General features: G+C 43.6%; 2 protein-coding genes across 2 annotated transcripts in view; one reads left to right on the forward strand and one right to left on the reverse strand.

The window, feature by feature from the left end:
• SAXO1 (stabilizer of axonemal microtubules 1) overlaps positions 1 to 11,620 on the reverse strand; it is a 131,162-nt gene extending 119,542 nt beyond the window's left edge. The window contains exon 1 of the mRNA XM_010365718.1: positions 11,476 to 11,620. The gene's annotated coding sequence lies outside the window, so the exon portion shown is untranslated. The remainder of the gene's footprint in view (positions 1 to 11,475) is intronic.
• RRAGA (Ras related GTP binding A) lies at positions 11,474 to 13,294 on the forward strand. Its single transcript, XM_010365720.2, has one exon. The coding sequence runs from the start codon at positions 11,929 to 11,931 to the stop codon at positions 12,868 to 12,870; it is 942 nt and encodes a 313-aa protein (XP_010364022.1). The 5' UTR covers positions 11,474 to 11,928; the 3' UTR covers positions 12,871 to 13,294.
• Positions 13,295 to 15,566: the final 2,272 nt, after the last annotated feature.

Consider the following 15,566-nt stretch of genomic DNA (forward strand, 5'->3'; position numbering starts at 1 on the left):
CCATTATTCTGAGGCCTCCCCAGCCGCGTGGAACTGTAAGTCCAATTAAACCTCTTTTCCTTCCAAGTCTCAGGTATGTCTTTATCAGCAGTGTGAAAATTGACTAATACACCATCTAAACCTCCAAAATCCTGGTATCAAAATTTTCTCCCCTAGGAACTATTTACTGTAACTTGCTATCAAGTTACATCAAACCTTTCTGGGTACTTTCTATAAGCTCTCTCGTCTATCTCTTACAACTGACATAAATCTATCATGCCCATATTACAAATCAGAACACTGAAGCCAGGAGGTAAACTCATTCAATGAGTACTAGATCTGGGATTCAGACTCACTGTGGTCTCAAACTTTTCCATCCAAGAAAAGGACAAAGAATAAGAAGAAATGGCTATGTATGTGCAGCCAGCCCCTGTGAGGGAGCAGAGTGAGGCACAGCCTTTAAAAAAAATAAAAATAAAATGGGTAAGTTGAGTATCTTTGAGACCACTATAAACAGTATTTTATCTTAAAATTTTCATTTACTTCTTAATATGGACATCTTTAATATTTTCCCTAAAATTTTTTAGTAAAATTAATACATAGTGGTGCTGCACAATTTTTATTCTGTGGCCTTATAACTCACCCAACCCCAAACTTATTGCTGTATACCATCTGAAAAGCAACTCTTTACAGAACATTGTTTAAATCGTGAGATCACACCACTGCACTCCAGCCTGGGCAAAAGAGCAAGACCTTGCCTCAAAAGAAAAAAAAAGAAAAGAAAATATTAGCAAACTGAAACTAGCAACATATAAAAAGGATTAAATACCATGACCAAGAGGGGTTTATCCCAAGAATACAAGGTGGTTTTAATACTGAAAAACCAACTGTGGTTAAATGTTATTGCTGGTGTGCTACTTTATTTAATGTACTGTGGAACAAAATAAGGGTATTGTTGGGATGTGATTATGATAACTCTAGGCTTTTAGCTCTCCTCAAAGTTTGAGGTTAAAAAATTGTTAAAAGATGTGAGTTAAACTTTATGTGTATGATGTGATTTAGCTATGCAGAAAATATTTAAGTTGGATGTACCTGTTTTATGTACATCTACTGTACTTAGTACCTCAAAGTTTAGTCCCTTATTAGTTTCTCAGTGTTCAGGTTACCTTGAGAAAGGCCATGCTTAGAGAACTGGATTTCTCCTTTGAGAACTTTTAGTATGGTTTGAAGAAATCAAGTGATAAAGGAGTATGCTGAATATGCAATAACTTACTTCTACTGCGTGCTGCATTTTAAGAACCTAGATGAAACGAGTAGTTGGTTGGCTTTGTTACGTTTTTTGTCTTTGAAAGAGATGCATGTCGTGGAAGTCACTTTTTTTTTTGAGACGAAGTCTTGCTCTTGGCCCCCAGTCTGGAGTGCGATGGTGCCATCTCAGCTCACTGCAACCTCTGCCTCCCAGGTTCAAGTGATTCTCCTGCCTCAGCCTCCCAAGTAGCTGGGATTACAGGTGCCTGCCACCATACCCAGCTAATTTTTGTATTCTTAGTAGAGACAGGTTTCACCATGTTGGCCAGGCTGGTCTTGAACTCCTGACCTCAGGTGATCTGCCCTCCTCGGCCTCCCAAAGTGCTGGGATTACAGGTGTGAGCCACCGCGCCTGGCCTGGAATTCATTTTTTAAATGTTATATTCCAACCTTATATGTTCCAAGGTGCCGTGCACTGTGAATCTTTTATTTAAAAAAAAAATTGCAGGTGCTTTTATGTATAATTTGAATTACGCTAAATGAATTGTTTTTGTACTTAACCATTGTAATCCAAAAGATAAGGGTAAAGTTTACATGCTTTTCAAAAATTTTTGTTAAGAAATAGCAAACTAGGCCGGGCGCGGTGGCTCAAGCCTGTAATCCCAGCACTTTGGGAGGCCGAGACGGGCAGATCACGAGGTCAGGAGATCGAGACCATCCTGGCTAACACAGTGAAACCCCGTCTCTACTAAAAAATACAAAAAACTAGCCGGGCGAGGTGGCGGGCGCCTGTAGTCCCAGCTACTCAGGAGGCTGAGGCGGGAGAATGGCGCAAACCCGGGAGGCGGAGCTTGCAGTGAGCTGAGATCCGGCCACTGCACTCCAGTCCAGGCGACAGAGCAAGACTCCGCCTCAAAAAAAAAAAAAAAAGAAAGAAAGAAATAGCAAACTAATGGTTTAGGATTTCAAATACTGATACCCTCCCAAGACATGAGCATTTGGGGAAGTCAAGCACCTAATACAACTCATTTAGCATGGGTGAAATTTGATTAAAGATGTTAGAAAATTTTTTTAAAAAGCAAAAGGGCTGAGCACAGTGGCTCTGGGAGGCTGAGGCATGTGGATCACTTGAGGCCAGGAGTTTGAGACCAGCCTGGCTAACATTACAAAACCCTGCCTCTACTAAAAATACAAAACTTTAGCCAAGCATATTGGCACACACCTGCAATCCTAGCTACCTGGGAGGCTGAGGCATAAGCATCACTTGAACCCAGGAGGCAAAGGTTGCAGTGAGCAAGATGACGCCACTGCACTCCAGCCTGGGCAACAGAGTGAGATTCTTTCTCCAAAAAAAAGAGAAAAAAGAGAGAGAAAGAAAGAGGCCATAAAACTATATATTATACGATTCCACTTATATGAAGTTTCTTGAGAAGGTAAATCTATACAGACAGAAGGCAGACCAGCAGTTGCCTGGGTCTCAGGGTAGATCTACCAGCAGAGATCAAATGCAAACAGGGACAAGGGAACTTTTGGGGATGGTGGAAATACTCTAAAATTGAGTGGTGGTAACAGAACTATAAACTTACATAAAATAAATGAATTTTCTAGAATTAAAATTATACCTCAATAAAGCATTTAAAAAAAATCTTGCAAAACATCCATTTCAGAATAAAGGGCATCCAAATTGGAAAAGAAAAAAAGTCAAATTATCCTTGTTTGCAGATGATATGTTCTTATATTTGGAAAAACCTAAAGGCTCCACCAAAAAACCATTAGAATTGATCAACAAATTCAGTAACATTGCATGATACAAAATCAGCCTACAAAATCAGGAGCACTTCTACATGCCAACAGTGAACAATCTGAAAAAAATGTAAAAAGTAATCCCATTTACAATAGACACCAAAAAAATTAAATACCTAGGAATTTACTTAGCTAGGGAAGTGAAAGATCTCTACAATGAAAACTATGAAACACCGATGAAAGAAACTGAAGAGGACACGAAAAAGTGGAAAAATATTCCATGTACATGGATTGGAAAAATCAACTTTGTTCAAATGTCCACACTACCCAAAGCAATCTACAGATTTAATGAAATCCTTATGAAAGTACCATAACATTCTGTACAGAAATAGAAAAAACAATCCTAAAATGTATATGAAACCACAAAAGATTGAGAATAGCCAAAGCTATCCTGAGCAAAAAGAACAAAATTGGAGGAATCACATTACCTGACCTCCAGTTATACTACAGAGTTATGGTAACCAAAACAGCATGGTACTGGCATAAAAACAGACACACAGACCAATAGAAGAGAAAAGAAAATGCAGAAACAAATCCATACATCTACAGTTAACTCATTTCGACACAGGTGCCAAGAACATGCATGGGGTAAAAACAGTCTCTTCAATAAATAGTGCTGGAAAAACTGAATATCCATATGCAGAAGAAGGAAACTAGACTCCTATCTCTTGCTATATACAAAAATAAAGTCAGGCCGGGCGCGGTGGCTCAAGCCTGTAATCCCAGCACTTTGGGAGGCCGAGACGGGCGGATCATGAGGTCAGGAGATCGAGACCATCCTGGCTAATACGGTGAAACCCCGTCTCTACTAAAAAATACAAAAAACTAGCCGGGCGACGAGGCGGGCGCCTGTAGTCCCAGCTACTCGGGAGGCTGAGACAGGAGAATGGCATGAACCCGGGAGGCGGAGCTTGCAGTGAGCTGAGAGCCGGCCACTGCACTCCAGCCTGGGTGGCAGAGCAAGACTCCGTCTCAAAAAAAAAAAAAAAAAAAAAAAAAAAAGTCAAAATGGATTGAAGACTTAAATCTAAGACCTGAAACCATGAAACTATTACAAGAAAACATTGGAAAACTCTCCAGGACATTGGTCTGGACAAAAATTTCTTGAGTAATACCCCACAAGCACAGGCAACCAAAGCAAAAATGGACACATGGGATCACATCAAGTTAAAAAGCTTCTGCACAGCAATAGAAACAATCAACAAATCAAAGAGACAACCCACCAAATGGGAGATATTTGTGAACTACCCATCTGATAAAAAATTAATCAGAAAATATAAGGAGCTCAAACAACTCTATGGGAAAAAATCTAATAATCTAAATTTTTTAATGGGCAAAAGATCTGAATAGACATTTCTCAAAAGATGACATATAAATGGCAAACAGGCATATAAAAAGGTGCTCAAAATCATGGATCATCAGAGAAATGCAAATCAAAATGACAATGAGATATCATGTCACTCCAGTTAAAATGACTTTTATCCAAATGATGGGCAATAACAAATGCTGGCGAGGATGTGGGGAAAAGGGAACCCCTGTACACTGTTGGTGAGAATGTAAATTATTACAACCACTATGGGGAACAGTTTGGAAGTTCCTTAAAAAACTAAAAATGGTACTATCATATGATTCAGCAATCCCACTGCTGGGTATATACCCAAAAGAAAGGGACTCAGTATATCAAAGAGATAGCTGCACTTCTGTGTTTGTTGCAGCACTGTTCACAACAGCCAAAATTTGGAAGCAACCTAAGTGTCTATCAACAGATAAATGGATAAAGAAAATGTGGGCCGGGTGCGGTGGCTCACACCTGTAATCCCAGCACTTTGGGAGGCCGAGGTGGGTGGATCACCTGAAGTCGGGAGTTGGAGACCAGCCTGACCAACATGGAGAAACCCCGTCCCTACTAAGAATACAAAATTAGCCAGGTATAGTGGTGCATGCCTTTAATCCCAGCTACTCAGGAGGCTGAGGCAGGAGAATCTCTTGAACCCAGGAGGCAGAGGTTGTGGTGAGCTGAGATCGCGCCACTGCACTCCAGACTGTGCAACAAGAGCAAAACTCTGCCTCATAAAAAAAGAAAAAAAAATGTGGCCAGGTGCAGTGGCTATAGCCTATAATACCAGCACTTTGTGAGGCCAAGGCAGGAGGATCACCTGAGCCAGGAGTTTGAGACCAGCCTGGGAAATATAGCAAAACCCTGTCTCTACAAAAAATACAAAAATTAGTCAGGCATGGTGGTGCACACCTGTAGTCCCAGCTACTCAGGAGACTGAGGTGGGAGGATCACTTGAGCCTGAGAGGCAGAGGTTGCAGTGAACCAAGACTGCACCACTACACTCCAGCTTGAGCAACAGAGCAAAACTCTGATCCCCCAAAAAAGAAAATGCAGTACATATACACTATTCAGCCACAAAAAAAGAATGAGATCCTGTCATTTGCAACAACATGGATGGAACTGGAGGTCATTATGTTAAGCTAAATACGCCAGGCACAGAAAGACAAACTTCACATGTTCTCACTTATTTGTGGGAGTTGAAAATTAAAACAATTGGCCGGGCGCGGTGGCTCAAGCCTGTAATCCCAGCACTTTGGGAGGCCGAGACGGGTGGATCACGAGGTCAGGAGATCAAGACCGTCCTGGCTAACACCGTGAAACCCCATCTCTACTAAAAAATACAAAAAACTAGCCGGGCGAGATGGCGGGCGCCTGTAGTCCCAGCTACTCGGGAGGCTGAGGCAGGAGAATGGCATAAACCCGGGAGGCGGAGCTTGCAGTGAGCTGAGATCCGGCCACTGCACTCCAGCCTGGGCGATAGAGTGCGTCTCCGTCTCAAAAAAAAAAAAAAAAGAAAAAGAAAATTAAAACAATTGAACTCATAGGCACAGAGAGCAGAAGAATGGTTACCAGATGCTGGGAAGGATAACAGGTGGGTTAAGGGGGAAGTGAGGATGGTTAACGAGTACAAAAAGTAGTTAGGAAGAATGAATAAGACCTAGTAGGGCCAGGCACGGTGGTTCACACCTGTAATCACAGCACTTTGGGAGGCCAAGGCGGGCAGATGGCTTGAGCCCAGGAATTCAAGAGCAATCTGGGCAACATAGTGGGATCCCATCTCTACAAAAAATACAAAAATTAGCCAGGCGGCCAGGCATGGTGGCTCACACCTGTAATCCCAGCACTTTGGGAGACAGAGGCAGGTGGATCACGAGGTCAGGAGATCAAGACCATCCTGGCGAACACAGTGAAACCCTGTCTCTACTAAAAATACAAAAAAATAGCCGGGCGTAGTGGCCGGCGCCTGTAGTCTCAGCTACTCGGGAGGCTGAGGCAGGAGGATGGCGTGAATCCGGGAGGCGGAGCTTGCAGTGAGCCAAGATCATGCCACTGCACTCCAGCCTGGGTGACAAAGCGAGACTCTGTCTCAAAAAAAAAAAAAAAAAAATTAGCCAGGCATGGTGGTATGTAACTGTAGTCCCAGCTACTCGGGGGCACTGATGTGGGAAGGATTGCTTGAGCCCCGGGGGTGGAAGCTGCGGTGAGCAGTGATCACAACACTGCACTCCAGTCTGGGCCACAGAGTAAGACCCTGACTCAAATAAAAAAACAAAAAACAAAAACAAAACAAAAAAGACCTAGTATTTGATAGCACAACAGGGTAATTATGGTCAATAATTTCATTGTACATTCAAAAATAACTAAAAGAGTATAATTGAGCCTGGCACAGTGACTCACGCCTGTAATCCCAGCACTTTGGGAGCTGAGGCAGGCGGATCACCTGAGATCGGGAGTTCAAGACCAGCCTGGCCAACATGGTGAAACCCTGTCTCTGCTAAAAATACAAAAATTAGCCAGGCGTGGTGGCGGGTGCCTGCAATACCAGCTGCGTGGGAGGCTGAGGCAAGAGAATCACTTGAACCTGGGAGGTAGAGGCTCCAGTGTGTCATGCCATTGCACTCCAGCCTGAGCAATGGAGTGAGAGTTTGTCTTAAAAAAAAAAAAAAAAAAAAAAAAAGTATAATTGGATTGTTTGCAACACAAAGGATAAATGCTTGAGGGGATGCATACCCATTTACCCATGATGTGATTATTATGCATTGCATGCCTGTATCAAAGTATCTCATGTACCTCATAAATATATACACCTACTATGTACCCACAAAAATTCAAAACAAAAAAACTTTTCAATTCCCTTTCGGTATTACTTACTATCGAATTATTATTATTCCATTTGAGCATTTTAGATTAAGATCTCTCCTATTTCCAAGTAAGCGAGCAGACTGAACACATGCAATTATCTTTCTCCAGAATCCCACAAACATGAGAGAAATAGGATGAGATGGCAAGAACAAAAATGGGGTAAGAGATCATAAAATCAAAATTTTTGGAAGCAGGAATGCACAAGCAAGAATGGTAACTGACTTAGCTGACTCAAGAAAACTGAACCTTAGCCAATAGTAGGGAAAGACAAGGAGCAACATTTTTACCACAGAACCTCCAAATGATTCAAGAGTCGGTAGCATCAGTGAGAGCAGAGATTGCACTAAAAAGGAGGGATTGTTTGAAGAGCCTTTAAGATGCAATTAGACTTAGAGATCCCCTCGCAATTTCACATAACTGGGCAATTGCCCGTCTCTCATCTAAGACTAGCAGTTTTTATTCCCTGCAAAGAGTAAAACAGGGGGTCTCTGGACTAGAGAAACACCAGAGACACTGAGGACTGGAGTACCATATTGTAAACAGGATTAAGTTGGCCTATAAACTGAATATTAGCAACCTAGCTTTCTTCTCCCACTTAGTAACCAGAATGCTATTTAACAGGCTTATACTCACCCCATCCCAGTAGAAGAATCCTGGGAGAATCTAACCAGCCAAAGAGAACAGGTCTAAAGGTGGCAGGCGGCAAGACTTTCTTCAAAGAAATGGCCCAGTCATTTCAATGAACCTGATAGTCTTCAGTGCTACCCACGGGTTTTAAAAAATAACTTTAAATAGGAGCAGACAACCACTGATCACTGAACAAATGAGTAAAGTTTCTAACATGAAAATGCTCTATGATTTCCATAAACTACAGCAAAGGCCATTTTTGAACTTCTTTTACTGCCTGGCGCGGTGGCTCACCAACGTGGAGAAACCCCATCTCTACCAAAAATACAAAAGTAGCCGGGTGTGGTGGCGCATGCCTGTAATCCCAGCAACTCGAGAAGGGTGACGCAGGAAAATCGCTTGATCGTGGGAGGCGGAGGTTGCGGTGAGCTGAGATCGCGCCATTGCACTCCAGCCTGGGCAACAAGAGTGAAACTCCATCTCAAAAAAAAAAAAAAAAGAGAGAGAGAACATACAAGCAAAAGAAACTTGGAAGAAACCAAGACTAAACAGGATAAAAACTTTTAGATAAAAACTTTTATTAATGTTACTATTATCCTCAGAGAGATAAAAGAAGATATTTAATCCATGAAAATAATTTTATGTTTTTAAAAAGAACAATTAGAACAGCCTGTGGAAATTAAAAATATGATATTAAAATTTAAAACTCCAAAGAGTTGCAAAATTAAGATGAGAAAAATCTCCTGGAAAGTAGAACAAAAAGACAGAAATAGAAAATAAGAACGGTTTACCAAAAAAATATTTAAAAATTAGGCAGGCCAGGTGCAGTGGCTCATGCCTGTAATCGTAGCACTTTGGGAGGCCAAGGCAGGCGGATCACCTGAGGTCGGGAGTTCAAGACCAGCCTGACCAACATGGAGAAAGGAGAAACCCCGTCTCTACTGAAAATACAAAATTAGCCAGACAAGGTGGCACATGCCTGTAATCCCAGCTACTTGGGAGGCTGAGGCAGAAGGATCGCTTGAACCTGGCAGGCGGAGGTTGTGGTGAGCTGAGATCATGCCATTGCACTCGAGCCTGGGCATTAAGAGCAAAACTTCGTCTCAGAAAAAAAAAAAAAAAAAACAGGCATAGTGGCACACGCCTATAATCCTACCTACTTGGGAGGCTGACATGTGAGGATCCCTTGAGCCGAGGAGATGGAGGCTGCAGTGAGTTATGATGTCACCACTGCACTCCAGCCTAGTTGACAGAGAAAGACTCTGTCTCTAAAAATAAATTTAAAAAAATTTTTTTAAAAGAAAAGAAGGCCAGGCGCAGTGGCATACGCCTGTAATCAGCACTTTGGGAAGCTGAGGCGGGCAGATCACTTAAGAGCAGGAGTTTGAGATTAGCCTGGCCAACGTGGTAAAACCCCGTCTCTATTAAAATTCAAAAATTAGCCAGGCGTGGTGGCAGGCTTCTGTATTCCCACTTACTTGGGAGGCTGAGCCAGGAGAATGGCTTGAACCTGGGAGGCGGAGATTGCAGTAAGCCAAGATAGTGCCACTGCACTCCAGCCTAGGCTACTGAGCAAGACTCCATCTCAAAACAAAAACAAAAACAAAAACAAAAAATATATAAAACTTAGGCATGGTGGTGGAGGCCTGTAGTCCCAGCTACTTGGGAGGCTGAGGCAGGAGAATCTCTTGAACCCGGGAGGTGGAGACTGCAGTGAGCCAAGATCGTGCCAGTGAGACTCTGTCTCCAAAAAAAAAAAAAAAGAAAGAAAGAAAAGAAAGAATACATTAGAGGAAACGCCATAAAATGTGATATCCAGACCTTAGGAGTATTCACATGAGAGAATAGAGGAAATACATCATCAAACAATTCAAGAACATTGTTCAGAATTCAATGGCATGGTTTCCAAATTAAAAGACACATTGGAGGGTCCAGCACAATGCAAATTTGAGCTCAACAATGCCAATTATCATTAAATATCAGAACACTAGAATAAGGAAATTTTGAATATGTTTTTAGAGAGGAAAGAATAGATCAAAGCCAAGAAGCAGGCATCAGACTACTGGCAGCTAAAAGACGATGGAGCAACAGAGCAATGCCTCCAAGACTCTAAGGAAAAATTATGTCCAACCAATCAAGTGTGAGGGTAAAAACAAAGAAAATTTCAGACATCCAATGTCTTGAAAGTTTTACTCTCCTCATACTTTTTATCTGGAAGCTATTGGATCATGTGTTCCACCAAATGAGCCAAAAATGAGAAGATGTGAAATCAGGAAAAAGAATACTCAACTCGAAAGAATGGGGAAGGGAAACCCCAGAATGGTGGTGAAAGGCGATCAGATAAGAAGGCTCCAGAAGAGATATCACCAAGGAGATGAAATTGAATACACTGAGAGGAGATTTTCCACATAGTATATTGTATTATGGAATTTCACTCTATGATTTCCATAAACTACAGCAAAGGCCATTTTTGAACTTCTTCTACTGCACATGTTAACAGTAGGAAGTATTTTTTTAATAAATGAAAGAATGGAATACCTGAATTTGTACAGTACAGTATACACTTTGAAAAGGGCTTTAGGCCAGGCATGGTGGCTCATGCCTGTAATCCCAGCAATTTGGGAGGCCGAGGCAGGTGGCTCGCTTGAGGTCAGGAGTTCGAGACCAGCCTAGCCAACATGATGAAACCCCGTCGCTACTAAAAATACAAAAATTAGCCGGGGGTGGTGGCAGGTGCCCATAATCCCAGCTATTTGGGGGGCTGAGGCAGAAGAATCGCTTGAACCCAGGAGGCGGAGGTTGCAATGAGCTGAGATCACGCCACTGCGCTCCAGCCTGGGCAACAGAGCAAGACTCCATCTCAAAAGAAAAAAAAAGGACTTTAAGGTAGATATAGAGGCTTCAGTATCCTGATGACTCTCATTCATTCTGTATGAACGATACTGGAGGACACTGATTCACTCATCTACTTGAAGACCAAGAGCAGAATCACATTATGCTTTTAGAGGGGCACTGGGTGGCCTATTGTTAGGCAAATAGACTGCAGTCAGACTAAAACCAAATTCCATTTCATCATTTAGTATCTGTGTAACTTGGTCAAGTAACTTAACCTCTCTAACCTTTGATTTCCTCACTTGAAAATAGGGTTATTAATTCACAGGGTTACTGTGAGGATGGAACTAATGCATGGGATTCCATATTATCGTTTCCTCGAGCTTTGGAATTCTAATTATAAATTCTAAACTCTGAGATTACGGGAAAAGTAGATGTAAGAAAGGAATTAAAAGCACCAACTGGAAGCCAGGATGTCTCCCAGGAGGGACTCGCTATCGGCTAGCTGCGCAGCGGCGGGCAATCGCTTAACTTGTCTAAGTCTCACTTTCCGCATCTGCACATTCTCCATCTGCCCTGCCCCTGTACTCACTGGGCCAGGGAACCTGGGGAGGCCTAAGCGGACTGGGAAGTTAGGCTTTCTCTCCACTTCATCAGTCAGCTGCCCCTGCGGAAACCCGCCCAGCACACCTCGCTCCTAAAGCCAGTTGCGGTAGTGGTGGTGGTTGGGGGCTATTTTTTGGCCACCAGAGGGCAGCATTTCCCCCTGCCAACCATACACGTACCCCTAGCAACCGCAAACCCAGCTGCAACAGAACAAAAGACCGGAGTCCTTGGGCTTCCCTTCCATCTTAGGGCTCACGCTGCCCGGGTTGGGTTTCATTAGAGCAGCAGCTTTTCAAAGCTCGTCGGGCAGGAACGGCGGAGCGACGGAGCTCTCGCGAGATCGCCGCCGGAAGTGGGTGGTGGCGGAGACGCAGCGGTTCTCTGTCCGGAAGGCAAGCGAGTCTCCCAAGCCGTTGCCACCCACAGCCGCAGGCGCTCCGCTCTGAGAAAGAGTCAGCCCCGCTGCGGCCTCTCCAGCCCCAGGTTCGGGCTCTCGCCTCTCCTGCCTGCCCAGCTGCGCGGCGGAGCGGAGCGAGGCACCACCTGCGAGTCTCCGGCAGCCCCCGACCCCTCCCTCGGCGCTGCGTGTAGGCCGCGCCCTCAGGCCTAGTCCGCGGCGGCCCCGGCGGGTGATGCCAAATACAGCCATGAAGAAAAAGGTGCTGCTGATGGGGAAGAGCGGGTCGGGGAAGACCAGCATGAGGTCGATTATCTTCGCCAATTATATTGCTCGCGACACTCGGCGCCTGGGGGCCACCATTGACGTGGAGCACTCCCACGTCCGATTCCTGGGGAACCTGGTGCTGAACCTGTGGGACTGCGGCGGTCAGGACACCTTCATGGAAAATTACTTCACCAGCCAGCGAGACAATATTTTCCGTAACGTGGAAGTTTTGATTTACGTGTTTGACGTGGAGAGCCGCGAACTGGAGAAGGACATGCATTATTACCAGTCGTGTCTGGAGGCCATCCTCCAGAACTCTCCTGACGCCAAAATCTTCTGCCTGGTGCACAAAATGGATCTGGTTCAGGAGGATCAGCGCGACCTGATTTTTAAAGAGCGAGAGGAAGACCTGAGGCGTCTGTCTCGCCCGCTGGAGTGTGCTTGTTTTCGAACGTCCATCTGGGATGAGACGCTCTACAAAGCCTGGTCCAGCATCGTCTACCAGCTGATTCCCAACGTTCAGCAGCTGGAGATGAACCTCAGGAATTTTGCCCAAATCATTGAGGCCGATGAAGTTCTGCTGTTCGAAAGAGCTACGTTCTTGGTTATTTCCCACTACCAGTGCAAAGAGCAGCGCGACGTCCACCGGTTTGAGAAGATCAGCAACATCATCAAACAGTTCAAGCTGAGCTGCAGTAAATTGGCCGCTTCCTTCCAGAGCATGGAAGTTAGGAATTCCAACTTCGCTGCTTTCATCGACATCTTCACCTCAAACACGTACGTGATGGTGGTCATGTCAGACCCGTCGATCCCTTCTGCGGCCACTCTGATCAACATTCGCAATGCCCGGAAACACTTTGAGAAGCTGGAGAGAGTGGATGGCCCCAAGCACAGTCTCCTTATGCGTTGAATATTGCCAAATGCTCTTTCTGAAAATGCTGAATTGCCTTTTTTGTTTGCATCCTTTATTTTTAATATTCATAATGTCGTGTGCTTAAAAGTGGGCTTTGAAGTGTGTGCTGCTTACTCCTTTCATCTTTCTCCCCGGCTCCCCAGTCTTTAAACATTGGACGCTATTTACTCGGCTACCCAGTAGAGCTTTGAAGCTGGCCTTTCTGAGAAGTTGGTATGATGTAACACTAAAGTAGGTGGTTCGTGTGTGTTCTCATTACCTGGTTATAATAGATATGCACATCAAAGCCTTTACCAGTATCTCCTGTATTCCGTATCAGATTGCAAAGATGGAATGTTACTATTTTATCAGCAAGGTATTAAAATGCATTTATAAATTCTTCTTGGCTTCATTCATGAATAAACGTGTTAGCAATTTAAAACATAACCTTATTTGAAATAACTTGAAAGTGCTTAATATGTAAATCTAAAGATTCTGACTGCCCACAAGTATTGCTTGACTGGCAAATTTGTGAGTTTAGCCCCCAGCATTTTAGTGATGTTTGGTAACAGCTGTAGAAGTGCTTATGCTATGGACTCAAGCTAGACCACCTGAGTTAGTATTCTGGTCCCTTCACTTACTAGCTCTGTGAACATGAGCAAGTACTTAATTTCACTACACTTGTTTCCTCATTGGTAAAATGTGGGTCAGAATACTACTTTATAGCCAGAGGTGGTGGCTCACACCTGTAATTCTAGCACTTTGGGAGGCTGAGTGGGAGGATCACCTGAGACCAGGAGTGCAAGACCGGCCTGGGCAACATAGTGAGACCCTGTCTTTAAAAAAAAAAAAATTGTTTTTAATTAACTAGGCATAGTGGTGGGTGCCTACAGTCCTAGCTACTTGGGAGGCTGAGAAAAGAGGATTGCTTGAGTCCAGGAGGTAGAGGTTGCAGTGAGGCATAATTGTGTCACTGCCCTCCAGCTTGGGTGACAAAGCAAGACCCTATCTCAAAAACAGAAAAAAAAAAAAACCACTTGAAAGGATATTTAAAAGGATTAAATTCAACACGGTATTTAGGAACGGTGCCTAGCATAGCGCACATAGCGTACTGTGTTAACTACCATTACCATCTACTGAGCCATTCTTCCCCAAATTACTGGATGTGAAACCTATTTGAGTATTTGATCCCGTACTAAATGTCAGGTGTTCTTAAGCACTTGTGCATTTATCTTACTGAATTCTCACAACCTATGTGGTAGGTTACTTTGATCGCTATTTTAACAGATGAGCAAATTGCTATGACCTTATTAAGGTCATACAGCTAAACCCAGGCAATCTGACTACTGACTCTCCTCATCATTACACCCCATTACTTCCGTTGAAAAGTTAACTGTAACAGTCATAGCTTTTTGTTTTGTTGTTGTTTCTTTGAAACGAGGCTTGCTCTGTTGCCCAGGCTGGAGTGCAATGGCGCGATCTCACTGCAACCTCCGCCTCTCAGGTTCAAGCTATTTTCCTGCCTCAGCCTCCCAAGTAGCTGGGACTACAGGCATGCACCACTACGCCCAGCTAATTTTTGGTATTTTTTAGTAAAGATGAGCGCTTCACCACGTTGGCCAGGCTGGTCTCAAACTGCTAACCTCAAGTGATCCGCCCATCTTAGCCTCCCAAAGTGCTGAGATTACAGTCCTAAGCCACTGCACACGGCAATTTTTTTGTTCTTATAACTTGCACAGATCAGCACTAATGGGTCCTAGCTTTTTAAATATGTATTATTCCTTCATATAATTCCGAATTTATATACTGAGTAAGCTGAAGCCCAGGAAGCTAAGTGATCTTCCTCAAGGAATAGAGTTTCACTCATTTTGGGCAAGATCACTTTCCCATTTGTATTTCTCTGGAAATTGGATAATACTGAACCAGATTCTTGGATCACCTACTTTTAAGAAAGGATTTTGGCCGGGCGCGGTGGCTCAAGCCTGTAATCCCAGCACTTTGGGAGGCCGAGACGGGCCGATCACGAGGTCAGGAGATCGAGACCATTCTGGCTAACACGGTGAAACCCCGTCTCTACTAAAAAAAAAAATACAAAAAACTAGCCGGGCGAGGTGGCGGGCGCCTGTAATCCCAGCTACTCCGGAGGCTGAGGCAGGAGAATGGCGTGAACCCGGGAGGCAGAGATTGCACTGAGCCGAGATCGCGCCACTGCACTCCAGGCTGGGCGACAGAGCGAGTTTCCGTCTCAAAAAAAAGAAAAAAAAGGATTTTGAGGTTCCTAATTTGGATTTGCAATGTGTAGTAAAATGGGCAAACAGGTCTAAAATGTCCCATTCCAGTTCCAGCAATAGCTGCCTTATGAATTGTTTGAAAAGAAAGCTAAGTATTTTAGAGCCAAGAGACCCGTGATCAACTCTAAGCCTCTCATTTTACACCCGAAGTGCTATCTTTGTATGGACAGTAAATATAAGTGATAGGGCTTTAGAATTTCTAAGGGTTTATAAAATTATTTAATATTTATTAAACCCTTTCTAGCAGCAGATGTGGATGACACTACTTATGAAGAGTAAGAAGCTATGCAGGTGTAATTTATAAAAATTACCTAATTAGGGCCATTGGCAATACATTAGTGTAAAGACTCCATATGAGAAACGTGACAGTATAGATATTACTTTAAAAATTCATTTTAAAATACTATGTACAGTAAATCTAGT

This window comes from Rhinopithecus roxellana, chromosome 16 (genome assembly GCF_007565055.1).
Source record: "Rhinopithecus roxellana isolate Shanxi Qingling chromosome 16, ASM756505v1, whole genome shotgun sequence".
Classification (NCBI taxonomy): Eukaryota; Metazoa; Chordata; class Mammalia; order Primates; family Cercopithecidae; genus Rhinopithecus; species Rhinopithecus roxellana.

Bases quoted from the DNA above. Each gene is read 5' to 3' on its own strand.
- RRAGA (XM_010365720.2), top strand. From the start codon at position 11,929: ATGCCAAATACAGCCATGAAGAAAAAGGTGCTGCTGATGGGGAAGAGC.